Source organism: Artemia sp. Qi Xiang Cuo, chromosome 10 (genome assembly GCF_049724085.1).
Source record: "Artemia sp. Qi Xiang Cuo chromosome 10, ASM4972408v1, whole genome shotgun sequence".
In the NCBI taxonomy this organism is placed as follows: domain Eukaryota; kingdom Metazoa; phylum Arthropoda; class Branchiopoda; order Anostraca; family Artemiidae; genus Artemia; species Artemia sp. Qi Xiang Cuo.
Window position 1 is genome coordinate 32,838,920 of NC_142803.1, and position 25,873 is coordinate 32,864,792.

Below are 25,873 nucleotides of genomic sequence, written 5' to 3' on the forward strand. Positions count from 1 at the left end.
ACAAGGGTCGTTTAATTAGAACAATAAAAAGTTTTTTATTTTTAAGTACTAAAAAACTTTAGCGTAAAGAGCGAGGTGTTGAGGAGGGAGAAATCCCCTTCGTATACGTAATACTTTCTGTTCGTTTTAAATTTTATTGTTACTCCTGATTTTCAGTTGAAACAACTTGTTTTTTTTTATATTTTGTCTTGAAAAGTCCCTGGAAAGAACTAATAAAATTAAACTGAATATTTGATATATAATGATATTAATCACTGAAAGCTCATTAATTCAAGATTTTAAGTAAAAAAAATATTTGTATCCTAATTTGTTTTCAGTAAAGCTCCAATGATGCAGTAGGCTTTATATTTTTACAGCTAGAGGAGGGGGAAGGGGGCAGTAGCCAAACTCTTTGTTTGTAGTGATTTTTGTTTGTTTTAAGTTTGATTTGAATATTCAATTGAATTTGTACTCGTCTTAAAATTTATTTATTCATTGGTATTAGTACGTGTTGTATGTTTCGTCGCTAGATATGTTATTTAATATATGTTCGTTTTGGGTTTCGTTTATTCTTTAATAGTTATTTCCGTTCGTTTTAAGTTTGAATTATTGTGTGGATTTATTTCTGCTGGTCTTGAGTTTCATATGGCTCTTTACTTTTTTTTAAGAAATTTCTTTTTCGGAAAGTTTATTTTGATCATTTTCTGTTTATTTTTGTTTGCCAAAATTTCAAGTTTTTCAACATTCCCCATTTCAACATAAAACTTTTTTTAACATCAAAGTTTCTTCAAAGTATCAAAACATCAAAGTGATGTTGTTTTTTTTCAACATTAAAGTTTCAAAGTTGAACATCCCCCTCAACATTCCCTAAAATTAGTCAAAAATAGATCTAGCTGCAGTGGCGAGCAGTCATATTCACAGTTGCAAGTTATCGCATTAGGAGGTTGTCATAGTTGCAGTCACAACCAGTCTCATTTGCAGCTGCAATAGCAGCAGTAGTAGTAGTGGTCCTGAAAGTTTCGATGCTAATTGCCATACCCGTTCCTAAGATATTGCAGCTACGCCTCTTTGATAACTTGGATATATATAGTTTCTTTTGATTTAGCTCAACATACCCCTCAACATTTCCCGAAATTTTGCCTCAATAACCTTAGCATTTTGGATACATCCAGGATCAAACACCCCTCCCCCTTTTATTAATGATAAATCCTGCATTTAAAATATAGACAAAGCGCATAATTTACACTCCTTGCCCGGGGGCTGCGGGGACATGGCATCCCCAGAGGCTTAGCTATTAGACGTTGTGACTATTTCGAATAAAAGGGTTTTTGATCCCTATCAGTGTTATGGGTAACATCTAAAAGGACGAGAGGGGGAGCCGCCCTTCGTTCTTTTTTCAACATTCATTCAAAGTTTCAACTTAATACCCTTGTGTCCTTTTAAAAACCCTCCTTGATATAGACTGCTTTGGTTTTGTTTGACATCCCCCTCTGCATTTTTTAAAAGTTTTGCCTTAATATTCTTAGCCTTTTAGAGACTCAGGATCAAATATGTCCCCTTCCCCCAATAACCAACTTTGTATATAAACATTGGGCACCTTATATAGTTTACAACACTCGTCCTGAGGCTGCGGGGTTTAAGTCATTCCGGGAAGTATATTTTTTTTTTTTTTTTAACAAGATAGGTACTCTAAATTTGGATCAGATATCTTTGGAAAGAGGGCAGCCAAAAAGGGAACGGGAAAGGGACTGGCTGCCCTCCGGCTACTTTTCAACATCCTCTTCCACATGCCCTGTTATTTTAAACTTAGTACTCTCAGCTGTTCTTGGGATATTGCTAATCACCTTTTTGATAAAAAAAAAAGATGCACATAGTATCTTTAGATTTAGTTTAACATGCCCCTCAACACTCCCCAAAGTTTCACCATCATGCTTTTAACTTTTTCGATCCCACCTAAAGTCAAACATCCTCCCTTTTCCTAATGATAAATCGTGTATGTAAAAAAAGAGAAAATTGCAGAATTTACAATCCTGACCCTGGGGTCTTTGGGGGGCAGCGCATCCCTGGAGGCTTAGTTACTAGACACTTTGAATGTTTTGAACAGTATTGCTTTTTTCAAAATTTTTCAGTAATAAGAGGAGGGAGCATCTAAAAAGGACGAGGGGGACTGGTTGCTCTCCGATAGCTCTTCAATGCCCCCTGAAAATTTTCAGCATAATGCCCTCAGCTGTTCCTTCAATATTGATGATATGTTCTACTGACAATTAATATAAACACAGTGTGTTTCATTGTGTTCTGTTTCCCTCTACAATGCCGGTGGGGATCATCTCATCCCCATATGTGTAGTTATTTGAGCTTTTGACTATTTTGAACAAAATGTCTATTTCAATTTTTTTACAAATTTTGGAAGGAAGACAATTAAACAGGGCGTGTGAAGGGGTTTTCGGCCTTTCAACTGCTTTTCATCCTCCACCTCAACATGTCCTGAAAGTTTCAACTCAATACCCTCAGCCGTTCTTAAATATTGCAGATACTCCTTTTTGATAAGCTGGATGCACATAGTGCATTTTAAATTGGTATAATATAACCCTCAACAGTCTCCAAAATTTCACCTTAATACCCTTGGCCTTTTTGGGCACAATCAGAATCTAATTTTCCCCCTTTTCCTAAGGATAAATCCTGCATGTAAACAATGGGCAAATTACATTATTTACAATACTTGCCCCGGGGCTATGGGGTCATATCATTCCGGGAAGTATAGCTATTGGACATGTTGACTGGTTCGAACGAAATGAGAATTCAAAAATCTTGATCATTGTTGAACAGAGGGGGCACCTAAAAAGAGCTAGGGAAGTTGGTTACGCTGAAGTCTCTTTTCGACATCTCCTCAACACACCTCGAAATTTTCAACTTAATACCCTGAGTTATTCTTTAGATATTGCTGATATTCCCTTTTCACAACCAGCTATCCCATTATGTGTTTTCTATGTGTTCGGCATCCCTCTCAACATTTCCTTAAAGTTTCACCTTAAAACCCTTAGCCTTTTTGTAGACCTCGGATCAAACATGCCCTCTTTTCCAATAAAATCCTTATATGTTAACAATGGATAAAATGCGTAACTTATAATGTAGATAATTTCGGAGGCCACACTGCCTTTCCATGACGATAAATAAAAGTTCAAATTGGGATACAATCCTTTTAATAGACAGTGTTTCACAAACAGTGATAGAAATTCGCAAAAAAATACCAGATATTTCGGTCATATATGCAGTGACCGTCATCAGGTGATGACGGTCACTGCATATGTGACCGAAATATCTGGTATTTTTTTGAATTTCTATCACTGTTTGTGAAACGCTGTCATTAAAAGGATTTTATCCGTATTTGAACTTTTATTTATCATAACTTATAACCCTTGCCCCGGAGGCTGGGGGAAGGTGTGTCAACCCCGGTGGCATAGTCGTTTGACCTTTGAACTATATTGAACAAAATGACTTTTTCAAAATTTTTATTTGTTGCAGGAGGGGAAAAAGGGCGAGGGCGGGTGCTGGTTGCTCTTTAATCACTTTTGACTCTAAACAAGGGTGCTAAAAATTTTAAGTTTCTCAATCGAATCAGTCTCCTCAAAAGTTTAAACGACCCCCTCATCCTTAAAAACTTGATATGTTAAAAATAAGCAACTTGCGTAACTTAGAAGCGTGACCTCGGGGGCGGGGGGGGGGGTCAGTTTTGGAAGCATAGTTGTTTGACCTTCTGACTATTTCTAACAAAATGCTTATCTCAAAATTTTTGATCAGATGTATTTGAGGAAAAAAGGGCGCAAGGGTTTCACTTTTGACTCTTAAAAAGGGAACTAGAACTATCGACTTCCAATCGGATGAGCCTCCTCCAAGGTTTATACGACCATCTTTTCCGTAGAAACCTTAAATGTTAACAATAGACAGCTTGCATGTATCGGATGTATTATGGGAAAAGAGCTTGGGGGTGGGCTGTTTGCCCTTCTATCACTTTGGACTCAAAAAAGGAACTAGAACTTTTGATTTCCAATCTAATGTGCCCCCTCCAAAGTTTTTACGACTGCCCCATCTACAAAAACCTTATATATTAACAATGGGCAACTTACATATTTTATAGCCCTTGCCCTGGGGGCTGTGGGGGGTTTTGTCAACCCCAAAATTATATTTTTTCCATTTGGACTATTTTGAACAAAATGGGTATCTCAAAATTCTGAGCGTATGCATTTGAGGAAAAAAGGGCGTGAGGGGGGGCTGACTGTCCGCCGATGACTGTTGGCTCTTATAAAGGACACTAGAACTTCTGATTTCCAATATTCCTTCTGATCGTATGCATTTGAGGAAAAAAGGGCGTGAGGGGGGGCTGACTGTCCTCCGATGACTGTTGCCTCTTGTAAAGGACACTAGAACTTCTGATTTCCAATAGAATGAGCTTTCTCTGAAGTTTATGTGACCACCCCTTACATAAAAACATCAGACATTTCTTTGTAATGAACTGTAATTAAGGAGCAACCTGGGTCAATAGTAACCAAAACTCTAAAACACGGAATTTCGGATATCAATAGATATATCAAAAGAATCGAATTTTTTTGCTGATTTCAAATATACAAGTTTCATCAAGTTTAGTCTTGCCCATCAAAAGTTACAAGTCTGAGAATATTTGCCTTATTTTCAAAAAAAGGAGGAAATACCCCCTCAAAGTCATAGGATCTTAATGACACCATCAGATTCAGCGTGTCCTTGGGTAAAACTAAACGTAATGAAACTTATATATTTGAAATCAGCGTAGAAATCTGATTCTTTTGACGTATCTCTTGGTATCAAAATTCCTTTTTTTAGAGTTTCAGTAACTTTTGAGCCGGGTCGCTCCTTACTTATAGTTCGTTACTACGAACTGTTTGATGATACTTGATGAGATAATAGTTGCTTTTTTCACTGGTGGCTAGGCTATCTACAATTTGATGAAATTTCACGCTTTTCTAGTGAGTCATGGTAGCCTTGTACAGTCGTGGTTAGTGACAAAAACGGTCCATTATTTTCCTATACCTGCAGAATTTGAGAACTTGCTTTCATAGTCAGTAGAGCTTTGAGCTCAATAGACTGTTCATGCTGGTCACTGACGTTGACGAAAACGGATTAAATAAACTACGAAGAGACTGTTTTGTAAACAAATGACAATGAAGACAATTAGGACTAAATTGATCAGAGATGAAAAGCAAAATTAATATGTTCAAAATTAGGTCTGACATAGATTGTTTTTATTTTGTGAAGCTTAGGATTGTTGTTGGCGAGCTTCGTTCTTCATAAACATGAAGCACTTATTCCGCTCAAAGTTTTTTTTACTTTTTTGTTCTTATAGCATTGGCAATGTCAAATTCATTTCGCGCCACTATTTTATTGACTCTAGCATTTTGTCGAAGCTGTATCACAAAGAAGGTTAAACGACTTTTATCATATATTGCATAAATATAATAAATAGTAATGTTGGTGGATCACCGGCAAACTCACTGGCAGGCTGTTTGTGACGTGCTGGCTGCATTTTGAAGTTTCTTGTATAACAAGAAAAGGCTTGTCTTATCCTCGTTAGGCTTTTAAATATTTAGTAGCAATAAGAAAGCAAGCGTTTGCGTGTCTCTCTTCTTGTGTTTAAATTTGCTTTTCTTTTTTTCTACCGTGTCGTTGTTATTCTTACTAATAAAAATCAACCTAGTGTAATATCTATTGAGATGCTTAAAATAAACATTCTACTTACTCCTTCATTTCCATAATTTAATCCTTCTACTGAAATAGATTCCCTTTCTTAGCTCTGGTAGCAATTATTTTATATTTTAGCCGCCTGGAAAATCATCAAAAGTTGGTTACCTCCAAAATCGCAGGCCGTTGTCAAGTTTCTGGATCCAAAGTCCCTTCCAGAATACATAGCCCCTGATCAAGCATTGGTTGAATGGGGAGGTAACGACGCATACACGTACAAGTTTATACCCGAAAAAACTCAAATTGAAGCCACATCAGCGAATGGTTTGTCTGCGTTAGAAGAAATGAGAAGAAAGGTAATTTATATAATTCTGGTTTGAATTCTTTATAGTCGTTCTTTGTATCTAAAAGTGGTGGAAAACAAAAGGGTTGCTGTAACCCTTGGTTTTACAATTTTCAGCTTTGAGATTGTAGGGGGAAAACATCGAATTCTTTTTTCGAAAATGGTCGCTGGAAAGGGCAACTAAAATTGAAGTGCAACCCAACCAAGAATTGGATTCAAACTTGCATAAAAACAGATATTGCTGACACATTAAATAATTAAGACAGATATTACCTAGATTTTAAAACCAATTCGTAATTGGTATGAAAACTTGTCGCGGGACGACCTGTCTTTTCTTTTTTAATTCACTATTAGGCCACAGTCATAAAATATAAGGACCTTGCCAGAATCCAACACACAACCTTGTTTGTTTAAATTTCAAAAATATGTAAAATTTTCTTGATCTATTGATGGTTAACGAAGGTGAGTCTAATATCATACTTACTATTAACATTTTATTCTATAATATCAGGCTTAATCGAGTGAACTTCTCTCCACTCGGTCAACTGTCGAATTCGAACAATTTGCTGTTTGTTATCACAACAGTTCTTGTTTTGTTGTGAGGTTACTGATCATAGGCATGTGGTAATATATACCTGGCACAACTTTCGAGCTCCCAGGTTTTTGAACATGAAATGAGACGCGCCTAACTCGAATCCACTTACAAAAATGCCGAAAATGTGAAACAGATATTTTAAAGTTTATTCCAGGTCGACCTATGAAAAGTATATGTAAATCCTTCGAGCGAAACGTCAATCGTAACAACAAACAAGGCAACAAGAAACTCTTTAATTAGGTTGAAGCAGTACCCCAGCGTTTTGTATGCTTTGGAATTCTTACAAAATGTAGGTAGGCCTTCTACAAGTAAAAGTTCCTGTTTCTATGGTGGTTTTGCATGATTTTGTATACATTAATTTGGTAAATTCGGATAATAATTTTCTGCAATATCCCCCTGCCACAAGACTCATGTGCTCAACGCTATCTAAGCTTTATGCTTGGCTTATCAGCACATATCATTCAACTCAAATTAGATCACCCATTCTTTTTTTACTTCAGCTGACGAAAATGACACAATTCAAAATTTACACAATTTTCAAGAACATAAATACACAAAGTTTTTTTGGAGCATAAAAATGGAATAACTATTTGTACAGATGCCTTTTCCCAACGACTACTATCTACTTGTAACAAAATTCGTGATAGGTTGGGATCAGTCTAGTTTATGGTCTGTTAGTTTAGTTTACTTTGTAATTCTCATCTGCAATCTAGTATTACTGTTACGCTTTTTCAATTACTTAAAAAGAGCGTTTATTTTTATCATTTCCTTCTTAGGAAAATGGACCATTAGGCTTGCAAAAATGAATCAGCCGTTTGTCATTTTATTTGCAACTGGCGTGATTCTTATACTTGATTTCATTGTCTTGTGCACTGTTCTATGTTGGAATTGATGCATAAAGACAGCAGTAGAATGTTTTTATCTGCTATACTTTTTGAGATACGACCTAGTATTTACCGAGGTATAAACAGATGTTATTGATTTGTACAGCCAGTGCTTGTATGCAAACTTGCATACTACAATTACAAAACCTAGTATCCACCTCCCTTAGAAAGTGGAGAGGCAAAGACGGAAAGAAAATAGACTTTGAGAAACTTATTATAGTCAGGAAGCCGCTCGCCGAAAATGTGACCGGTAGGTGATGAGTAAGCAGCAGAAATTTTGATAATGGAATATGGGATAATCGATCATTGTATATTTAAGCACTGATTACGAATACGGGGAGAGTGTATATACTCGGCTTGAGGGGGGGGGGGGTGCTACTCTTTGAAATTTTGGGAAACCGTTTTTTTTTTCTCTTGAAAGATACGTTTCACAAAAACTCCAGACAATGATCACGCCACTTATGGTAATCGATACCACTGATAGCCACATCCTCCATCCTCATCGCTGAGGACCTTGAACCTTGCGATTTTACCATTTTCGTTCTAAAAAAAAATTGTTCTAACATTCAAGTATCTGGTGAGTAATGGATAGCTATACTCTGTAACTGGAAAAGTACCTCTATATACTCATTAGTCCATACATAAATTTTGGGGTTTACGTGCCTAACCTTGGATATAAATATCGTTTCATGCCTAAGTGAAATTACTTATAATACTAACAATAAAGACTGAAATGCTGCTCTGATAATAAATGCTAATTGTTCCGTACAATAAATTTATTAACAAACAAACTATAGAAGATAATAGCTCAGAATGTCATACTTATCCATCTCCAAATTATAGCTACAAGGAGCATTCATACATTCTCTCCCTCCCCCTTCCCCCACAGCCACAAAGTAAGTCGTGAGGTCTAAGGCAAGATCCTAGGCAATCTTTGTTCTTGAAGATGAATATATTCATCTCTAATAGAAATTACTAATAATATGAATAACTGCTAACTATTTCCTGCAATGCACGTATAAGCAACCCAACTTAAGAACATAATAGCTCAGCATATGAAGCTTATCCATCCGAGTCTGAATTATAACTAGAGGAAGCGTTCCTACACCCCCCCCCCTTCACACCCAGAAAGTAACTCGCAAGGCCTAGGCTGTTTCCCGCAAATGGAATATATACATGTATTATCTTCAAGCTGATACCTAAGTGAATTGCTAATAATATAAGCAGAAAAGACTGGAATGCTCTTCTAATAGCAACTGGTAGCTATTTCATGCATTTTACATATTAACAAACAAATTTTAAAACATACCGGCTCAGTATATCAAATTTTTCCATCTGACTCTAAATTGTAGATAGTAGAAACTTTAAAAACTATAGAACTAGAAGAATTAACTGTAAAGAATAGAAGAAGTGTTAAAACATTTCACACCACAGCCACAAAGTAAATCACAAGGTATATTTCCTGCTGATGAACAATTTTTTGTACAGCGTCACATCATCTGGGAATGCCTTAGGGGTGGACACAGCTGGCCTAACCTTACCATCCTAAAATGTCCAACCAAACATCTAGGGGATCTAAAAGCTGCTGCTTTAGGCATTTCACTTGTAACAAAAAAAAAAATCCGATCGGAGGTAAATGTGCTTAGTATGGCCCCCAAAGGCAGCGTCAGATGGCGGCAAATATGCTCTGAAGATTAAAAATGTACTAGAAAGTCATCAAGAGAGATGAAGAGGTGTGGATCTTTACCGTATATTGGTAACCCTGACTTTCTTGAAAATAAAAAGAAAGTTTTCTTGGATGGAAGGATCGAGCTCTGACCTCTATCTCTTTCACAAGCTAAGTAATCTTTTCTCACAATCCTCATTTCTCGACAACCTTAGTGACCACTGTTTTTCCTTTCGAGAACATAAAATCTTCTGTATTACAGCCTGAAAGCGCATGAAGAAGTCGAATTAAAAAAAAAAGGCTAGGCCATTTGGTAAATTCCTGCCAAGTTGATGCATAGGCACTGAGCATTCATGTAATCGGACAAAAAATTTTGCGTTTTTCTCAATTTGAGTGGAGTTCAAGGGATAGCTTATAATGTTGCAGCAAAAGGATAGGATAACAATGTGTCATTCACATTAAAATATACAATATCAATAACCATCTTCATGGGTACAATCAAACGCTGTTCAAAGTCTGTATCAATACTTCTATTTCCGATTAGTGCCATTACTTTGAATCGGTCTTGAAAGCCTCCAGAGAAGCAGACAGTTACACCTGCTTGAGGCACGCGGACTAAGTTCTTGAGTTTCTCAAATAAAAGTTAAGTCAGTTTTGACTCTGCCTTGGAATTTATTAGCATCGGTGTCCAATCATCTAGCTTTCAGTGTATACCTAGAAATATTGTAAATTCGTATGGAGACTCTCGCTGTTTGTGGCAATCGCCGCAGTCTTTCAAGCAGATTATGTTGATTTTTTTTTTTACCATGTATAAATATTCCATCGTATATTCTGCAAGGACGTGCTGTTTTTTAATATCACCATTAAAAGACAGAATTGGAAATATTCGTTTTCCGTAGCTCTCAATGGTTTCCGCTTCTGTGGTCGGGTGATTTCTGAGGTACCGTATCAGGTGTACTGCCCTTGAGTGAATCGACTCACTGCTAATCTCGACTTTAACGTGCCGCTCATTCAAACTGCCTTTTGTTTTCAAATACTCTAGAGGAGCTGATTTGGCTCCTGACCAAAAAACAACCGTCCCAGAAATCGGAACTCTCTAATATAGAAGGTTCATATGGGAGAAGCTCAAGAGAAAGCAAATTCTTCAGATCGTAAAGTTCTAGGTCCCATCAATTTCAACACTCGCCAATACCCCTTTGACAGTTTGAAGTTCAACATTAATGAGACTATTTACGGCACTAAAAAGTCTGGTTCTTCTTTTTCTATTTCGTCTGCTCATTATTCATGACCTTCATTTTGCTAAAAGCATTTTGCGTCCAAGTAGCGTTCAAACGCTTTATTTCCAATAGCTCACACATCTAAAAGACTGTCAGCAATCTCACTATCGACTATCTCAAGAGGACGAATATTGAACAAGCCGTCATCACTTCATCGAGAAGGATCGAGCCTGGGTTCCAGAAAAGGTTTTACTTTATCGACAGTTTTATGCTGCCGCTGGATGACTGAAGACTGATCGTCGTGGTTAGCTGCGTCAAACTGACTTTGAGGTACAATGCAAGCCCCAATTCATTCGTAGTAATCCCTGTCATTCCAACCTTTGTTTTTTAATCCAAATTAATAGTGGATTGTATCACATGATCCTTGGGTATTCAGTTGACTTTGTCATTTCACCTATTCACATTGAACAGTCCATTGCCGAATGCTTGATGTATCCTTGAATCCTTGGGGGTAAATCCTGCAGCTCTGCCAGGTTCTCAATAAAGCAAGTCAAGGCTTCACTCAAGTTGCTGGAGCATACTTCTCCATAGGTTCTATTGCTTCGACGGAATTTTTCTGCTATGCTAAGTCATAGAGATCTATCCGGGACAGGCATATTTGAGTTTTGTAGATGTCTGTGCATATCCGAGCTAAAAAAAAAAAAAAAAAAAAAAAAAAAGGGTCACTCCGTTTCTTCGCTAATAGTTCAAAAAAGAAAAGAGTTAGAGAATTTCTAGATCTCTTTTTTTGCAAATTGATGAATTTTCTACAGAATCCATAAAAAAAACACCCTATATAGGTAAATTTTCAAGATGAATTAAGTTTATTCTCTAAACACTATGAACTATTTTATCTTTTTGTCATTTTTTAAGGATTACAGCTGAATGGCAAAAGAAAAAAAAATTGAAAACAGAATATAGAGTTTGAGAAAATTGAGAATGTTCAGTTTCCTTTGGTCATTATTTGAGCAATTTTGGGGCAGTTAAATTTTGATTAATTTTAAGGGAATTTTCGTCGGCTGAGCCGATTTTTAGGGAATTAGTCGACATTTATTGACCATATAACGCTGACGTTCGTATTCAGTATGATCGATCACATGAAATTGCATTCTCAAATCTTCTGCTGCTTGTTGATCACCTCCTTCCATAAATATCAGCATTTCTCTCTCGTGGCTCCCTGAATATTAACGAAATTCCATGTCTCATTTCTCCCGTTCTGAAAAAGAAAAAATAGTATTTCGCAATTATTTAGAAATTCTAAAACCGCAGGTACTAGATTGTGGCAGATTATGGCCGACTGGTTCAAATGCATTTAAAAAGTTTAGAATTATTGGTGATAATTATTGGTGATAAAGTTCGTTTTTGATATTTTCCAAGTACCAATATTGTAACGAAACTTTAGTCTAATATTCTCGGTGCTCTGGTGGACCCACTTCTAATCCGTGCACAAGTTTAGGTATTTCAGTAGTTGCTGATGGACTCTTATGATGTTCGATTTAATTTCAATGCGCTAATGAAGCTATCCCCGTGGGTCTATAGCCAATTCTAGCCTTGTGCCGAAAGAGTAATTATGCCGAGAGCTAGAAACTGCATTAGTCTTAATATGAATGTTAACCTACCAGATTTCTGGCATTTCCATACTTTCCGTTTTTCAAGTTATTTGATTAACTATAATTAACCTCATGTTAAGGTTCTGAGGGTATTTCTTTCCAGGATGGACTGAAAATTACTAACAATTGAAATTTAAGGCCTAAATTGTCAATGACACCCCGTCCCGTCAATCCACTCTTGTTTCAAGTGCGTAGTCAAATCATTAGTTAATTATCTCATTTTTTGGTAAGAATGACTGGTGTATTCATTAGCTTAACAGTATAAAAACTGCCAGTAAAGTAATATGTGTTCCCTTGCATTTTAAATGAAAACGCATGCCTACAGATTATATCAATCTTTTCTTCTTTCCTGTATCAGTTTTCTAATCGCCATCGGAAACAAAACTGTGAGGTCTGTCTTTTCTTATTTTGTGATTATTATTGGGATATAATTGAAGGATTTTAAATTTGGCTTATTTAGCTGGAATCATCACAAAACAACAGAGAAAATTATAAGTCTCATTCTCTAATAGTTATACCTTATTAGTTGGTTATTTTTATTCTCTTTTCTTTTTTACTAGAAAGTTTTCACTGGGCTTCAACTTTTGGTGATTGATTACCTAAGTTTTCTTTTCTGCTGAGTGGACGCTTGCCAAAAGTTAGTCTATATCAAATTAGTCTATGTCATTGAAAAAAAACTTTACCAAACTTTTCATTATTAGCATCAATATTATAAATGTCTGAATATTGGAGTGCCCGCAACTGGGAATATCCACCAAATGGTATTAGTTAATGCTTGGGAATGGGAATCTCGTTTCGGTATGTATTGTTTTTGCGGTTATAGTTAAAATTTGTATTTACCAACTTTCTATTTTAGACTGAACATTCATTTTTGCTACCCAAACTAAACTTTAGTTTTGTATTATTTAATGTTTACATTCCTAATACCTGTATTTCTCTCGGCATATTCAAGTTTCTTGACATTTGTAGCTATCAATTCTGTCTTGTTTTACGCACTGTTTAATACGCTAATTTCTGATCTCTTTATTTTATTTTTTTTTTTTTTTTTTTTTTTTATAAAATTTAATTTTTATTTACTTTCCATGGAATTTTTTGGCAATTTTAATAAACATATTGTGGTATGAAAGTGATGAGGAAAGATCGACTTGTGTCAGTAGCAACTGAACTTCTGATAATGGAAGTTTGGAAACAATATATTTTTTTTTTTTTGAAAATCTCTAGTTTATGCCAATTCTAACTATGGTAAAGTTATTAAGTTTAAAAGTACCTATTAATGGTTATCAGCATAATTAAACTTGACCAAGTTCAAAAAGAGAGGGAATCTCCTCCAAAAGTGACGTGGTCGTAATGAAAATGTTGCCCAAAAAACCGGAATCCCCCCAAAAACTTAACAAGCTTTTCAAGCTCTATCCTACCAAAAAGCAATATTTCGTAGTTTTTGTGTCGCCGTTTTTTTTTTTCTGTTATTTTGTTTTTGTGTGTGTTGATTTTGGCCAGGATTATGGGTAAACAGACCCCTTCCTGTGCTATTTTCGCCCTGTTGCCCGCTCTGACTAAATATGATGTCTCATTACAAAGTCAAGGTAGCCGTGTCAATCAGAAAAGTTAAAACATTGAAATATGTCATCGAAGGCAACTCAATCCCTACCACCAATGTGACAAGGCCCAAAGCTAGAAAGACTATTATATACAAGCATTCATAAATATTTTAAGAAAGGTCGGCTTGTTACATTGTTGAAGTCGGAATTTTAAGTATTTTTATCCGTATCGTGTCCAAGAGTTTTTTTTTTTTTTTTTTTTTTAGAAATTTTAGAGAAACAAATCTGACTCGTGCAAATGATCAGTTCCGAGTCAAGAAGTTTAATCTTGATGGAATATGGATCGCATAAGTTTTTTCACTTGGAACCGTTTCGGGATGCCAAGGAGATCCCCTTTTTGATATAGATGAACAAACTATGCTCAAGACCCAATGGCTAATTGATAACCTTGAGGAAAAAATGTTAGCACATTGTAACATTTTGAAATGAGCATCTAGAGTAGATTCTCGTTGATCCTCGCCCTCCTTCCTCGTATGTCGATATAAAATTACGATATTTGGGGGCGGTTCGTATCGAAATGATGGCCGTGGTGTAGGGGAAGAGAGCTCTTCGTATATTGTTTTATGTTGTATTATTCTGTGTATATTCTATGTATAAATTATTCTATGTTAATAGTTCTTAGATTAATGATAATTTTAATTAGTTTCTTTATACGTTTCAAAACTTTAATGTAAAGAGCAGTTGAATTTACTTGAATAATTTTTGTTTTTGTTTTTCATCATCGTTTTTTTCCTTCCATTTAAAGAAAAACTTTTTTTTCATTTTTATTCTGTTGAATTGCTTATAAAGTGATGTGACATATCACAAGATTATACGGTGAGAATAAAATAGGAAAAAAAGCGTTATTTTGTACTTTTGAGGAGATCAAATTTCCTAATAGAGATCGAGTTGTAGAAATTCCGGTTTCCCATTTTTTATTTTCTTTTTTTTTTATTGGAAACGCAAAGAACACTCAGATTTTACTCAACGCAACTTTATTTGTTATGCTTTTGATAGGTACATTTTGCTGACGGCGAACCAGGTTCGATGAATACCGAAATTTTAGACGGTTCAAGTCCAGGTCGGATTTCGGAAGGCAAGTACTGATTTCTTTTATTGCATATTAATGGCACATTTTGTGGTGAAGTTTCTACTTACTTGCACTTCTTTTTTTTACTGCCTGCCTTACCAATTGTTTTGTTGTATATTGTGTTAAAGCCTCAATTTTTGGTCAACTCTAAGGTAAATGAAGAATAGATGTAAAAGAGATTCATGGATCTAGATGTGTATCCACAAATTCGGTCTACGAGGGGATGGGGACTCTGAGACCCAAAACTTTGGTGGGCGGAGGCTTTCACTTAATTTTGTGCTATTTTTACTTATCTTATTGAAGTTTCTTGATTCAAAGAAAGTAATTTAAATTGCTGTCAGTGGACGAATGCGCGTTCTGTTTTTGGTATTTTTCTTTGTTAGACTGTTAAAGTCAGCAAAACTGTCGATTTTTTTTAACATCATATGATAATTTTCACCACAAGGATAACATTTATAGCCCTTTTTGTCTTGCCATGTATAGGGTCAGCATTGCCAGATTCTTAAGGGTATTTCAATTGTGTAAGCTGAATTCCTGTGACCTATATCTGTAACCCCCTATCTTATTGCCTTGTTGGTTTACTTGTATATAAATATGAAAATATTAAGATTCTGTAAACCTGCAGGGAATATTCGTTCGGAAGTTGCTTCCTGTAAATTTACTGAAGGTCTTGGAACTCATGTCAACTAGCCAGCGACTTAGATATACTAATTATTTGATGAGGGCTCAACATGTTAGGGTTAACGCCACTTTTCTTCAACTTTTATGATTCATAGTGATTTTGATGAATCGATACTAAATCGTATGCATAGCTATTATCTCTCCGGTCGCCGGAAATACACTGGAGTCAGAAAAGACGGTGTCGGGTGCCAAAGTTTTCTAATCAGAAAAGCGAGTATTATCGCGCTGTGCATATTTAATTTTTCTATGGGCAGCACAGACAAAAATTGCTCAATCATTTATTAATCATTAAAAGGAAAAAACCAAAAAAGAAAAACTAAGTCGGGAAAACTAATGATTAAATCATTGTAAGAGTGGTGGCAATCCTACTTTTGCTACTGACTACTGACCGCAACCCTGATCATGAGAGCTGATTTTGCTTCCAACTGCTTTTCCCCCTTTTGAGCTGAATGGCTACTGCAAAATCATGCCCTAGTAATTTTTCTATTTATTTATTTAGACTCCAGCAAACCACCTTTATTGAATTTTATTAATACTAATGTCTTATATGAATTAAACCCCCCTCACCTCACTGTCATTACTTATTAATTGCAAATAGTAAAAGGGCATTGTTGCCGGGGAAGTTATAGGCTTAAAAAAAGAAAAAGGACGTTTTTATTTATTATAAATTTACGCTTGATTTGAGACTACAATATTTTATTTGCTTCTTCTGTCCTTTCAAGTCCTGTGTAATAATCAAACGCTACTGACGTACTACGATTAAAATGTAAATTAAAACTGGCATTAAAAGGGAAATATCTAACGTAGTCAGTGCACAGGAGTCTGGAGTTTGTCAATGCATATTCAGAAATTAAGACAATCAGTTTCAGTTTCTTAAAAAGACTATTTTCTTTTTAAGCATATGTAATTGTTAAAGAATATTTTAAAATTAAGTAAGACAAGATTTATTCCATAAGAATTACTCTCACAAGCTCAGATGGGTTAAATTTGCACGCAAGAACAAAGCAACGAGAAACTAATATAATAAAGTTGGCAAACAGTTCGTGGTATTGCACTGTAAGAAAGGAGTGACTCGGTCTAATAGATACTGATAATAAAAAAAACGGAATTTTAATAACAATAGAGACATAAAACGAATTGAATTTGTATGCTGATTCTAAATATATAAAATTCATCAACTTTAATGTTACCCATCGAAAGCTACAAGCCTGGGAATTTTTCAAAATTTCAAAAAAAGGGAGAAACAACACCAAAACGTCAAGGAATATTACTGGGAATCGCACCATCAGATTCAGCATATCAGAAAACCGTACTGTAGAGGTTTCAAGCTACCATCTGCAAAAATGCGGAATCATATATATATTTTTTTTTTTTTTGCCAGAAAATAGATCACGGTGCGTGTTTTATTTTTTTTTTTTTTTTCTCTCTCTCTCTCTCTCTAGGGGGTCGTATTTAACCAATGGTCCTAGAAGGTCCAAAAAGGGCTCGTTTGAACGGAAATTAAAAATTTTAAGTGACCAAAAAGATTGGAGGGCAACTAGTCTCCCTCTCACACCTCTTCTTTCCCCAAAGCCATCCGATCATATTTTGAAATAGCCATTTTTTTTCAGCATAGTTGAAAGGCCAAATAATCATGCCTATGGGGATGACATGACCCCCCCCCCCATCCCATGGGGAAAGGGCTGTAAGTTTTGGAATTTGCCAGTTGTTTACATATAGTAGTTGTTATCAAACAGTTTGTGGTAACGAACTGTAAGTAAGGAGCTACCCGGCTCAATAGCAACCGAAACTCTAAAAAACGGAATTTTGACGCCAATAGATATATCAACAGAATCGGCTTTTTATGCTGATCTCAAATATAGAAATTTCATTAAGTGTAGTATTGTCCATCAAAGGGTACGAGCCTGAGAAAATTTTACTGATTTTCGAAAAAAGGAGGAAACAACCCAGCAAGGAAAGTTTGACTTTTGTCCCAATTCTTTAAGAATGACTCTTGAAACACAAAGACCGTTTAATTAGAACAATAAGACGCTTTATAAAAGTACTAAAAACTTTAGCGCAAAGAGTGGGGTGTTGAGGAGTGGGTAACGCCCTTCATATATGTAATAATTTCTGTTCGTTTTAAGTTTTAATGTTGCTCCTCACTTTCAGTTGAAAAAACTTGTTTTTTTCATTTAATTGGGTAGTAAACGGAAAATTTTTAGTTGGGGAAAAATTTCCTGGGAAGGGGCGTCCAAGGGGAGAATTTTCCGTGGTGAGAAAGGTTTTCGGGGATAAACTTTCAAGAGGATTTTTTAAACGGGGAGTTCACCAGAATTCCTATACGAAATTATTTTTATTTGTCTTAATTTCTCTTTGCTGACTCAATTTTATTTGTGGCTATGTGCTGGGGATGTTTCAAAGGGATGGGAATTGTCCGGGAGGTTTTCTCCGGGGGGGGGGGGTCTACTGGAGAAATTCTTGACGGGGGAATTTTGTGTTGGAGATTTTCTTCATGAGGGAATTTTCAGCGGGAGGAGCTTTCCATGGAGGAGGAGCGAATTTCCAGGAAATTGTTTTTAACGGAGGCGGGATTTCAGGCATTATTCTAAAATGATTTGAAATTAAATGAAAAAATGTCTTTGTTTCAAATGATAGGCTAAGGACAGTTTACCAGGTGGAATGGTCCGTAAGAAATTTTCTGGGGGAATTATCAGCGAGGGTAGAATTGTCCAGGGGGTGATTTTATGGGGAAACTTTCCCGTGAGAAATTCTCGTGGGAGGAGGAATTTTCCATTGAGGGGGGGGGGGTGGATATCCCAGCCTTATTTGAAAAACGATCATAAATTAAATTTAAAAAAGCAAGTTTTTCCAACTAAAAGTAAAGAGCAACATTAAAACCTAAACGGACTAAAATTATTCCATATATATGGGGGAGGATGTCCCCTCTTTGATACCTCGCTCTTTACGCTAAAGTTTGACTTTGTCCCAATTCTTTAAGAGCGACTTCTGAAACGCAACGGCCATTTAATTAGAATAAGAAGCTTTCTTAAAATACTGAAAAACTTTAGCTTGAAGGGCAAGGTATTTTTAGGTATATTCATATACAGAATACTTTCTGTTTGTTTCAACTTTTAATGCTGTTCTGTTTGTTACAACTTTTAATGCTGCCCCTTATTTTCCGTTGAAAAAAAACTTGTTTTTTTTTATTTAATCAAAAGAAAAGTCAATATGTCAAAAAGACTAAAAATGTTAAAAGGGTAAACATAAAAAAAATAATAATAATAAAACTCGCAGAAAATTCTACGGAATTAAACCAGTTAAAAACTCTAAGACGATTAATCTTGTGAGCAAAAAATGAAACCACAATTCTCGGTAAAATGCTATAAAAGGGAAGTTCAAAACTTGTAAAATAAATATTACACAATGGGTGGTGAAAAGGGAGAAGAGGGAAGGAGATATCTACCTATTTAACATATCAGCTATGTACGCATGAAAAACTTATTCTATATCTTTCTGTGGAAAACTTTGTTGGGTTAGAAATGGGGATTTGTGAAGCATAGGATGGCTTGGTACTTTTTTGTGAAAATAAACCATTTTGGTAGTTCAAAACTGTAGATGCCTGTGGTTTGTTGTGTTTAGCACAAAACAGTTGTGTTGAGAATTTAAAATAAAGCCTGGGTACAGTTTTTGCAACTCTTTAGTGAAAAATAGTTTCAATATCAGACCTACTCAACCCGAAAGAAAAGGAGGGCCAGGTTGCAATAAAAACAATTTAGCTCGTGGGCGCTAAAGATTAAGTGGGCAATATAATATTAAGTTTAGGCTTATTTTAATTTTATCTCAACGAAAATGTCGGCATGTTCTTAATAAGGTAATCGATTCCCTATTTTGTTGAAAAGGATATTGACAGAGAAAGAGAACATAGTCTTTTCACATGTCATTAAAAGATGACATATTTGTCGACGGGGAATGAATCGAAACGATATAGTGTTGACGTAAATATGATTCAATCACACTAATTTGTTGTCGATATAAAATGAACGAGGCTTTATTTTAAAATTATTTTGAAAAAAAAGGAACGTTTATTCTCCCACAAGGCTCTTTCTAAATGCTTTGAAGGGTTGGTCCATAAAATAGTGTACATAGTAGTATGAAAAATGTCGGGTTTTAGTTATTCTCTCTCTCAAAACATGTCCCTCCAGTTTTTTCACCTAGAATAATTTATTCTTCTCATTTTTTTTAGTATATACAAGTTGTGTTTCTGACCTGTAATCACTTTGTAATTATTTGATTAGTTTAAAATGTGTATGTGTTGAAAGTTTCGTTTCATTTTTCTCTATGTATCTGATAGACCCAGTCATTTATAAGGTCAGTTGATTCAAATGTTTTTCTGCTAAACGTGGAGAACAGTTTAATTCAAGTATAGATTGGGGTGGAGGAGGATCGTGCGTAGCTGTGTTGGCCTCAGGCGGCTTGGTGCTGCGGTGAGTTGTTAGTAGTAGTAGTAGTAGTTGTAGTATTGCTTACAATGAAATTTGAATCTAAGTTTTACTTGACACAAGACACCTTGCTGTGTCATGCTTGGAGGTTGTATCTGTCGTTTTCACACTTCAGAAATAATTACAAAAAACATTTACTAAGCTCCGGGGGTGGGGGGAAATATTACCCGGCATGGCATCCAAGCATGCATGGAGTTTTTTTTTTGTAGGGGGAGGGTCAAAAATAAAAACATGTTTTATTTGATAATTTGAATAACAGGTGCCCGAAACAAGAGAAAATTTATGATTTATGGGGACCTCCCCTCCCCATGTAGTTCCCTGTTTACATCGACATTATGGGAATGAAACCAGCCATTGTGTCACCTTTATGTGCTTATAGTTGGTTCTCCTACAAAAAATTGAGCAACTAACTAAGTGTGTCAGCAGGGTGTTAAAGGTTAAGATAAACGGATGTTTTGCTTTCAGTTGCAATGGATAAATTCAGTTGCAGGAGGATTGCGTGGTTCATGCTCCCTCAATCCTGCTCAACTATTTGATTTAGATCATCCTTTTCTGGCCTTGCTTCAACTAAATCGACTATAAAGTCTAGTGCCTGTCCCCTCCCATCGGTTATATTAAAGTTATACTATTGAAGAAATTAATTGATAATCATCTGAATACCTAAAAGATTATGAAGTCATGTGTATTATGTCCTCCTTACCCTATGGAACATACGCTGTATGTTGAGGGGTAATAATCTATCTTAGAAAAATCTTCTAGGTAAATTTTGCTTTATCTGGTTGGTTATTCCCTTTAAGTCCAATCAAATGATCCTTACTTTGCTTCCTAATAGGAAAGTAATTTTCCTGTTAGATAACAAGACTTTTGAAGGCTGGACTAAAAATGTACCATTTAAATCCGGCCATTATGCCTAAACGAAGTTTATTAAACAATGTCTTTAAGAAGACTGTTTTCTTTTTGATTTTCAACTTGTTGTGATTGGGTTGTTCTTTTAAAGAGAAAACAAAACTTTCAAATTTATTTGCTTACGTTCCCAACGTACCCTCTTTTTATTTTTATTTTTCCGATTTACTGGAAACCAAGTTTTAATTTCTTTGTGGTAAAACTTGATTTATTATCACGTATCATGTTTTTTCTTATTAGTACAAATACTCAAATTGAGGCTTTAAAATTAAAAGTATTGTAGTTTCTAAATAAAAAAAAAGCTTCGCAGATGGTTTATCTGTGAAAAATATAAGCTTGCTCATTGATGGAAACTGTGTTGTAAATGTCGATTAAGAAAAAAATAATAATAAAAAATTGATGAGATAATTCTGTTACATAATTTTCCAATCAGTCTTTTTCGTTTCTCTTGTAATTCTATTGAGAACAGTTCAGTCTCATTTACCTCAATGGACAGCATAAAGTTAAAATCGGATGTCAAACGCTTGTTGCTTCAAAGAACGTTGTACAGTTTGTCAGTAAAAAAAGATTTGATTAAAGTGTATGTTCAACGTTTTTTTTTGCGACACGCATACAGCTGTAATTCGCACCGAAAGGACAAGATACTTGTATCATTGGATCCATTAGTTTCAGATATATTCATACGCCGAATAGATCGCTTCATCCATTCGTCCAATTTTCCTTTTGTCAACTTAAATTTTGTGTTGTTCATTGATTTAAATGACACTGAAACTGTATTTTAGAAAAATTACAGAGTAAAGGAAAAAAGACAGCTGTGGAGATATATTAAAACGTTGTTCGTGCTCTGAATAGTTAAACCGAAGGACGAAAAAAAAAATACCAAAAACGGGCGAAAGGAAAATGAATTTTAAAAAAACAGGACTACTTATATTCTAGTTTTTGCACTTATCCTAAACTTCACTGGTATTTAAAGGGTATTTACGTATTTGTTTGCAAATTTGTTAACACATTGCTTATAACTAGTTGATTTATTTTATACACTGCCTTTTGTATTCAGTAATATTATTTTCGTTGTGTTTTGTTATTATTTTTGTTAAACTAATCCTTCCCTTAAAAGTTCGACTAAGGAAATTTGTCTGTTGTTTATCGTTTTACATTAAAAATTTGACTAATAAAATTTTCTTAATGTTTTGCTTGTTGGCTTTTTTTTTTTTTTTTTTTTTTTTTTTTCTGAAATAGTCATTAAAGAATGATTATTATGTGATCACTAGCTTAGATTCCCTTTAATACTAATTGAAAAACATTCATATTTTTTGCTCAGGTTTAGAGTATGAATTATATACTAATTATATTAATGCTCATATGGACAAAGTATTACTTTTGAAAAATATTGCCTATAGTCTTATGAAGGCGGTATAAAAAGCTTCTGTTTTTCTCATATCCTTTGCGAGCTATATGCAGGGTTTGAATTTTGATGGAAATAGGCTCGAAAGCTATTACGGGATAACCGATTTTAATTTGAGAGGTGAACTAAGCTGAAGGGATCTGGGGGAACTTTACGGAGGGAAAGGTTGAGAGTGTTTTTGTCTCTCAAATACATGGCAATTCCCAAAGTGAGTCGTTGTTTGTTGTAATATCAGATTCCATGCCGCCCTTTCTTTTGTGTAGGTATTGAAATCGTATTTTCTAAAAAGAAAATCCTAATATTAAAAACGTATGGTATGGGGGAGGAGGTTTCTGTAGCCCTCTTCTCTGCGTCGATGCATCTACTTCATCTTCTTATTAGTGAATTGTTAATTCCTGTTTCCTGTATTTCAGTTTTTTTTTGTTTTGTTTTTTTGTTTTTTAAATCAACGAACCAGTTAAATTAAAAAAATGAATAATTTTCGACAAATAAATATAAGAGATAAGCCTAAAATAGACAAAATCTGTTTATATTCATCGTTATTTCCAATCATCTTTATTTCTTATTTCGAGTGGGAATTATAGTAGACATGCTGAGCAAATTTATTTATACGACGGGTTTCAATTTCTTGAGATACGACTTTTACGCTTTAGAAGGAAGAGTAGTGCAAAATAGGGTGCTAAAATGTAGCTAATAGGTTTGTTGTTTTCTTTCTTTTTTGACATATTATAAATAATTTAAATGGGCTTGCTCACTAAAATGTTCACATCAAGCATTACAGTCTTTCTGCGTAAAGTAAGAAGAAAGTTTTATTTATCAATGCAAAACAAAAAATGGCACAAGATAACAGTATCCAAAGTGTCTCCATGCCTGGATAAGGCAAGGGGGGTTGTTAATGAAACCCTAACTAAAAAAAAGAAAAGAAACCTAAGTGATATCTGGCCCAAGATAAAACCTATTAAGCACTAAGCGCGCTTCGATTAGCCCTGGAAAAACCCATCTCAAGGAAGAATTAAAAAATTAAAAATAAAACGGAAACCATTTACCTTTTTACAATTCTTGTAAAGATGCAAAAGATTTGCACTGGAGATGTGACCTTTCAAACAGTTCGTTGTAACGAACTGTAAGTAAGGAGCGACTCGGCTCAATAGTAACCGAAACTCTAAAAAACCAATATTTTGATACCGATAGATACCAATATGATACCAATACAAATTTTGATACCAATAGATACATCAAAAGAATCAGATTTTTATGGTGATTTCAAATATATAAGTTTCATTAAGTTTAGTTTTTTACCCATCAAAAGTTACGCGCCTGAGAAAATTTGCCTTATTTTTGAAAAAAGGGGGTAGACACCCCTTAAAAGTCATAGAACCTTACTGAAAATCACATTATCAGATTCAGCGTATCAGGGAACCCTACTGTAGAGGTTTCAAGCTCCTATCTGCAAAAATGTGGAATTTTGAATTCTTTGCCAGAAGAAAGATCACGGATGCGTTTTTATTTGTTTTTTTTTTTGTTGTTTCTTTTTTTCATTGGTGATCGCTTCGACCAAGTAGTCCTAGAATATCGCGGGAGGGCTCATTCGGACGGAAATTAAAAGATCTAGTGCCCTTTTTAAGTGACCCGAAAAATGGAGGGCAACTAGGCTCCCTCTCATGCTCATTTTTTCCCAAAGTCGCTCGATCAAAATTTTGAGATAGCCATTTTGCTCAGCATGGTCGAAAAAATATAATAACTATGTCTTTGAGGATAACTTTATCCCCCACAGTCCCCGGGAAAGGGCTGCAAGTTATGAACTTTGCCCAATGTTTGCATATAGAATTGGTTATCGGGAAGTTTACAGACGTTTTCAGGGAGATTTTTTTCTGGTAGTGGGGGGGGGGGGATCAGGGTTTACGTGAGATGATCTTTCCATGGGGGAAGGGACATTACTATGAAGGGGGGCCAGATTTCCCAGCATTATCATAGGCAGCGCGCTAGCGCTGCCTAAGTAAAGAACGATGTGGGCACAATGTGTTTTTTTCTTCTTCTTCAGTCGGGCACTTCGTGTCGAAGGAGTTGTCGTAGAAAATTCGAAAAGGGCTCATTCGATTGGAAATTGGAGTGGCTAGTACCCTTTTTAATAGTCAAAATGATTCGAGGGCAACTAGCCCCCCCCCCCATGTCCTCAAAATTTTGATATAGCCATTTTGTTCAACGTAGTTGATTTCCAGATAGAAAATAATTTTTGAGGAGGACACTCCCCCAAAACCCTCAGGGCAAGGATTTTAAGTTATGCCCTGGGGGCATATAAGGTTTTTATAGAAGTCGTTTTCGTAGAAACATCAAAGCAGACTCATTCGATTGGAAATTCGAAGGGCTCGTACACTTTTTAATAGTCGAAAGTGATTGGAGGGCAACTAGCCCCCCCCCAGGCCCATCTTTTATCCAAACAGGTCCAATCAAACTTTTGTGATAGCCATTTTGTTCAGCGTAGTTGATTTCCAGATAGAAAATATCTTTTTGAGGAGAACACTCCCCCAGAGCCCTCAGGGCAGGGGTTTTAAGTTATGCCCTGGGGGCATATAAGGTTTTAAAGAAGGCATTGTCGTAAAAAATTCAAAAAAGCTCATTCGATTGAAAATTCAAATGGCATGTGCCCTTTTTAATTGTCGAATGTATTTGGTGGGCAACTAGCCCCCCCCCCCCGCCCATCAGTCTCCCCAATCCATCAAATCAAATATTGTATCTAGGCATTTTGTTCAGCGTAGTTGATTTTCAGATAGAAAATATATTTTTGAGGAGGGCACTCCCACACAACCCTCAGGGCAAGGATTAGAAGTTATGCCCTGGGGGCATATAAGGTTTATATTGAAATCTTTGTCGTACATACTCGAAAAAAGGCTCCGATTTGAAATTCAAAGGACTAGTGCCCTTTTCAAAAGTCAAAAATGATTGGAGGACGACTAACCCCCTCTCATGCCCACCTTTCCCCAACAAACATTCAATCAAAATTTTTAGATAGCCATTTTATTCAACGTAGTTGAAACTTATGGAAATCAGGTCTTTAAGGATGACAACCCCTCCCCCCACAGCCCTCAGGGCAAGGGTTGTAAGTTATGCCCTGGGGCATATAAAGTTTTTATTGAAAGCGTTGTGGTAGAAACTTCAAAAGGGCTCATTCAATTTGAAATTGAAAGGGCTAGTGCCTTTTTTAATAGTTGAAAGGGATTGGATAGCGACTAAGCCCCTCTCACGCCCACCATTTTCTAAAACACGTCCCATCAAAATTTTGAGATATCCATTTTGTTCAATGTAGTTGAACGTTCTGGAAATTAGGTCTTTTAGGATGATAACCCCCTCAGATCCCTCAAAGTTGTAAGTTGTAATTTATGCCCTGGGGGCATATAAGGTTTATATAGAAAGTTGTTGTATAAATCATAGGCAGGACGATCGCGCTGCTTAGGTATAGAACAGGGACACTCGAGAACGAGACAAGAAACGGGGACTAAGTAAAGAGGAGGACACTCCCCCACAACCCTCAGGGCAAGGGTTTTAAGTTATGCCCTGGGGGCATATAAGAATGATGGGCACTTAGTATCGAAGAAGTTGTCGTAGACACTTCGAAAAGCGCTCATTCAATTGGAAATTGGAGTAGCTTGTGCCCTTTTTAATAGTCGAAAGGGATTGGAAGGCGACTAACACCCCT

The 25,873-nt window shown here is 35.7% G+C and overlaps 1 protein-coding gene across 3 annotated transcripts in view; it reads left to right on the plus strand.

The window, feature by feature from the left end:
* The window catches only part of LOC148947678 (motile sperm domain-containing protein 2-like), a 104,304-nt gene that overhangs the window by 52,567 nt on the left and 25,864 nt on the right, over positions 1-25,873 (plus strand). For all 3 annotated transcript variants that reach the window (XM_089095356.1, XM_089095357.1, XM_089095359.1), the window contains exons 6-7: positions 5,827-6,044; positions 14,637-14,715. In XM_089095356.1, the coding sequence (XP_088951482.1) occupies positions 5,827-6,044; positions 14,637-14,715 (297 nt within the window). The remainder of the gene's footprint in view (positions 1-5,826; positions 6,045-14,636; positions 14,716-25,873) is intronic.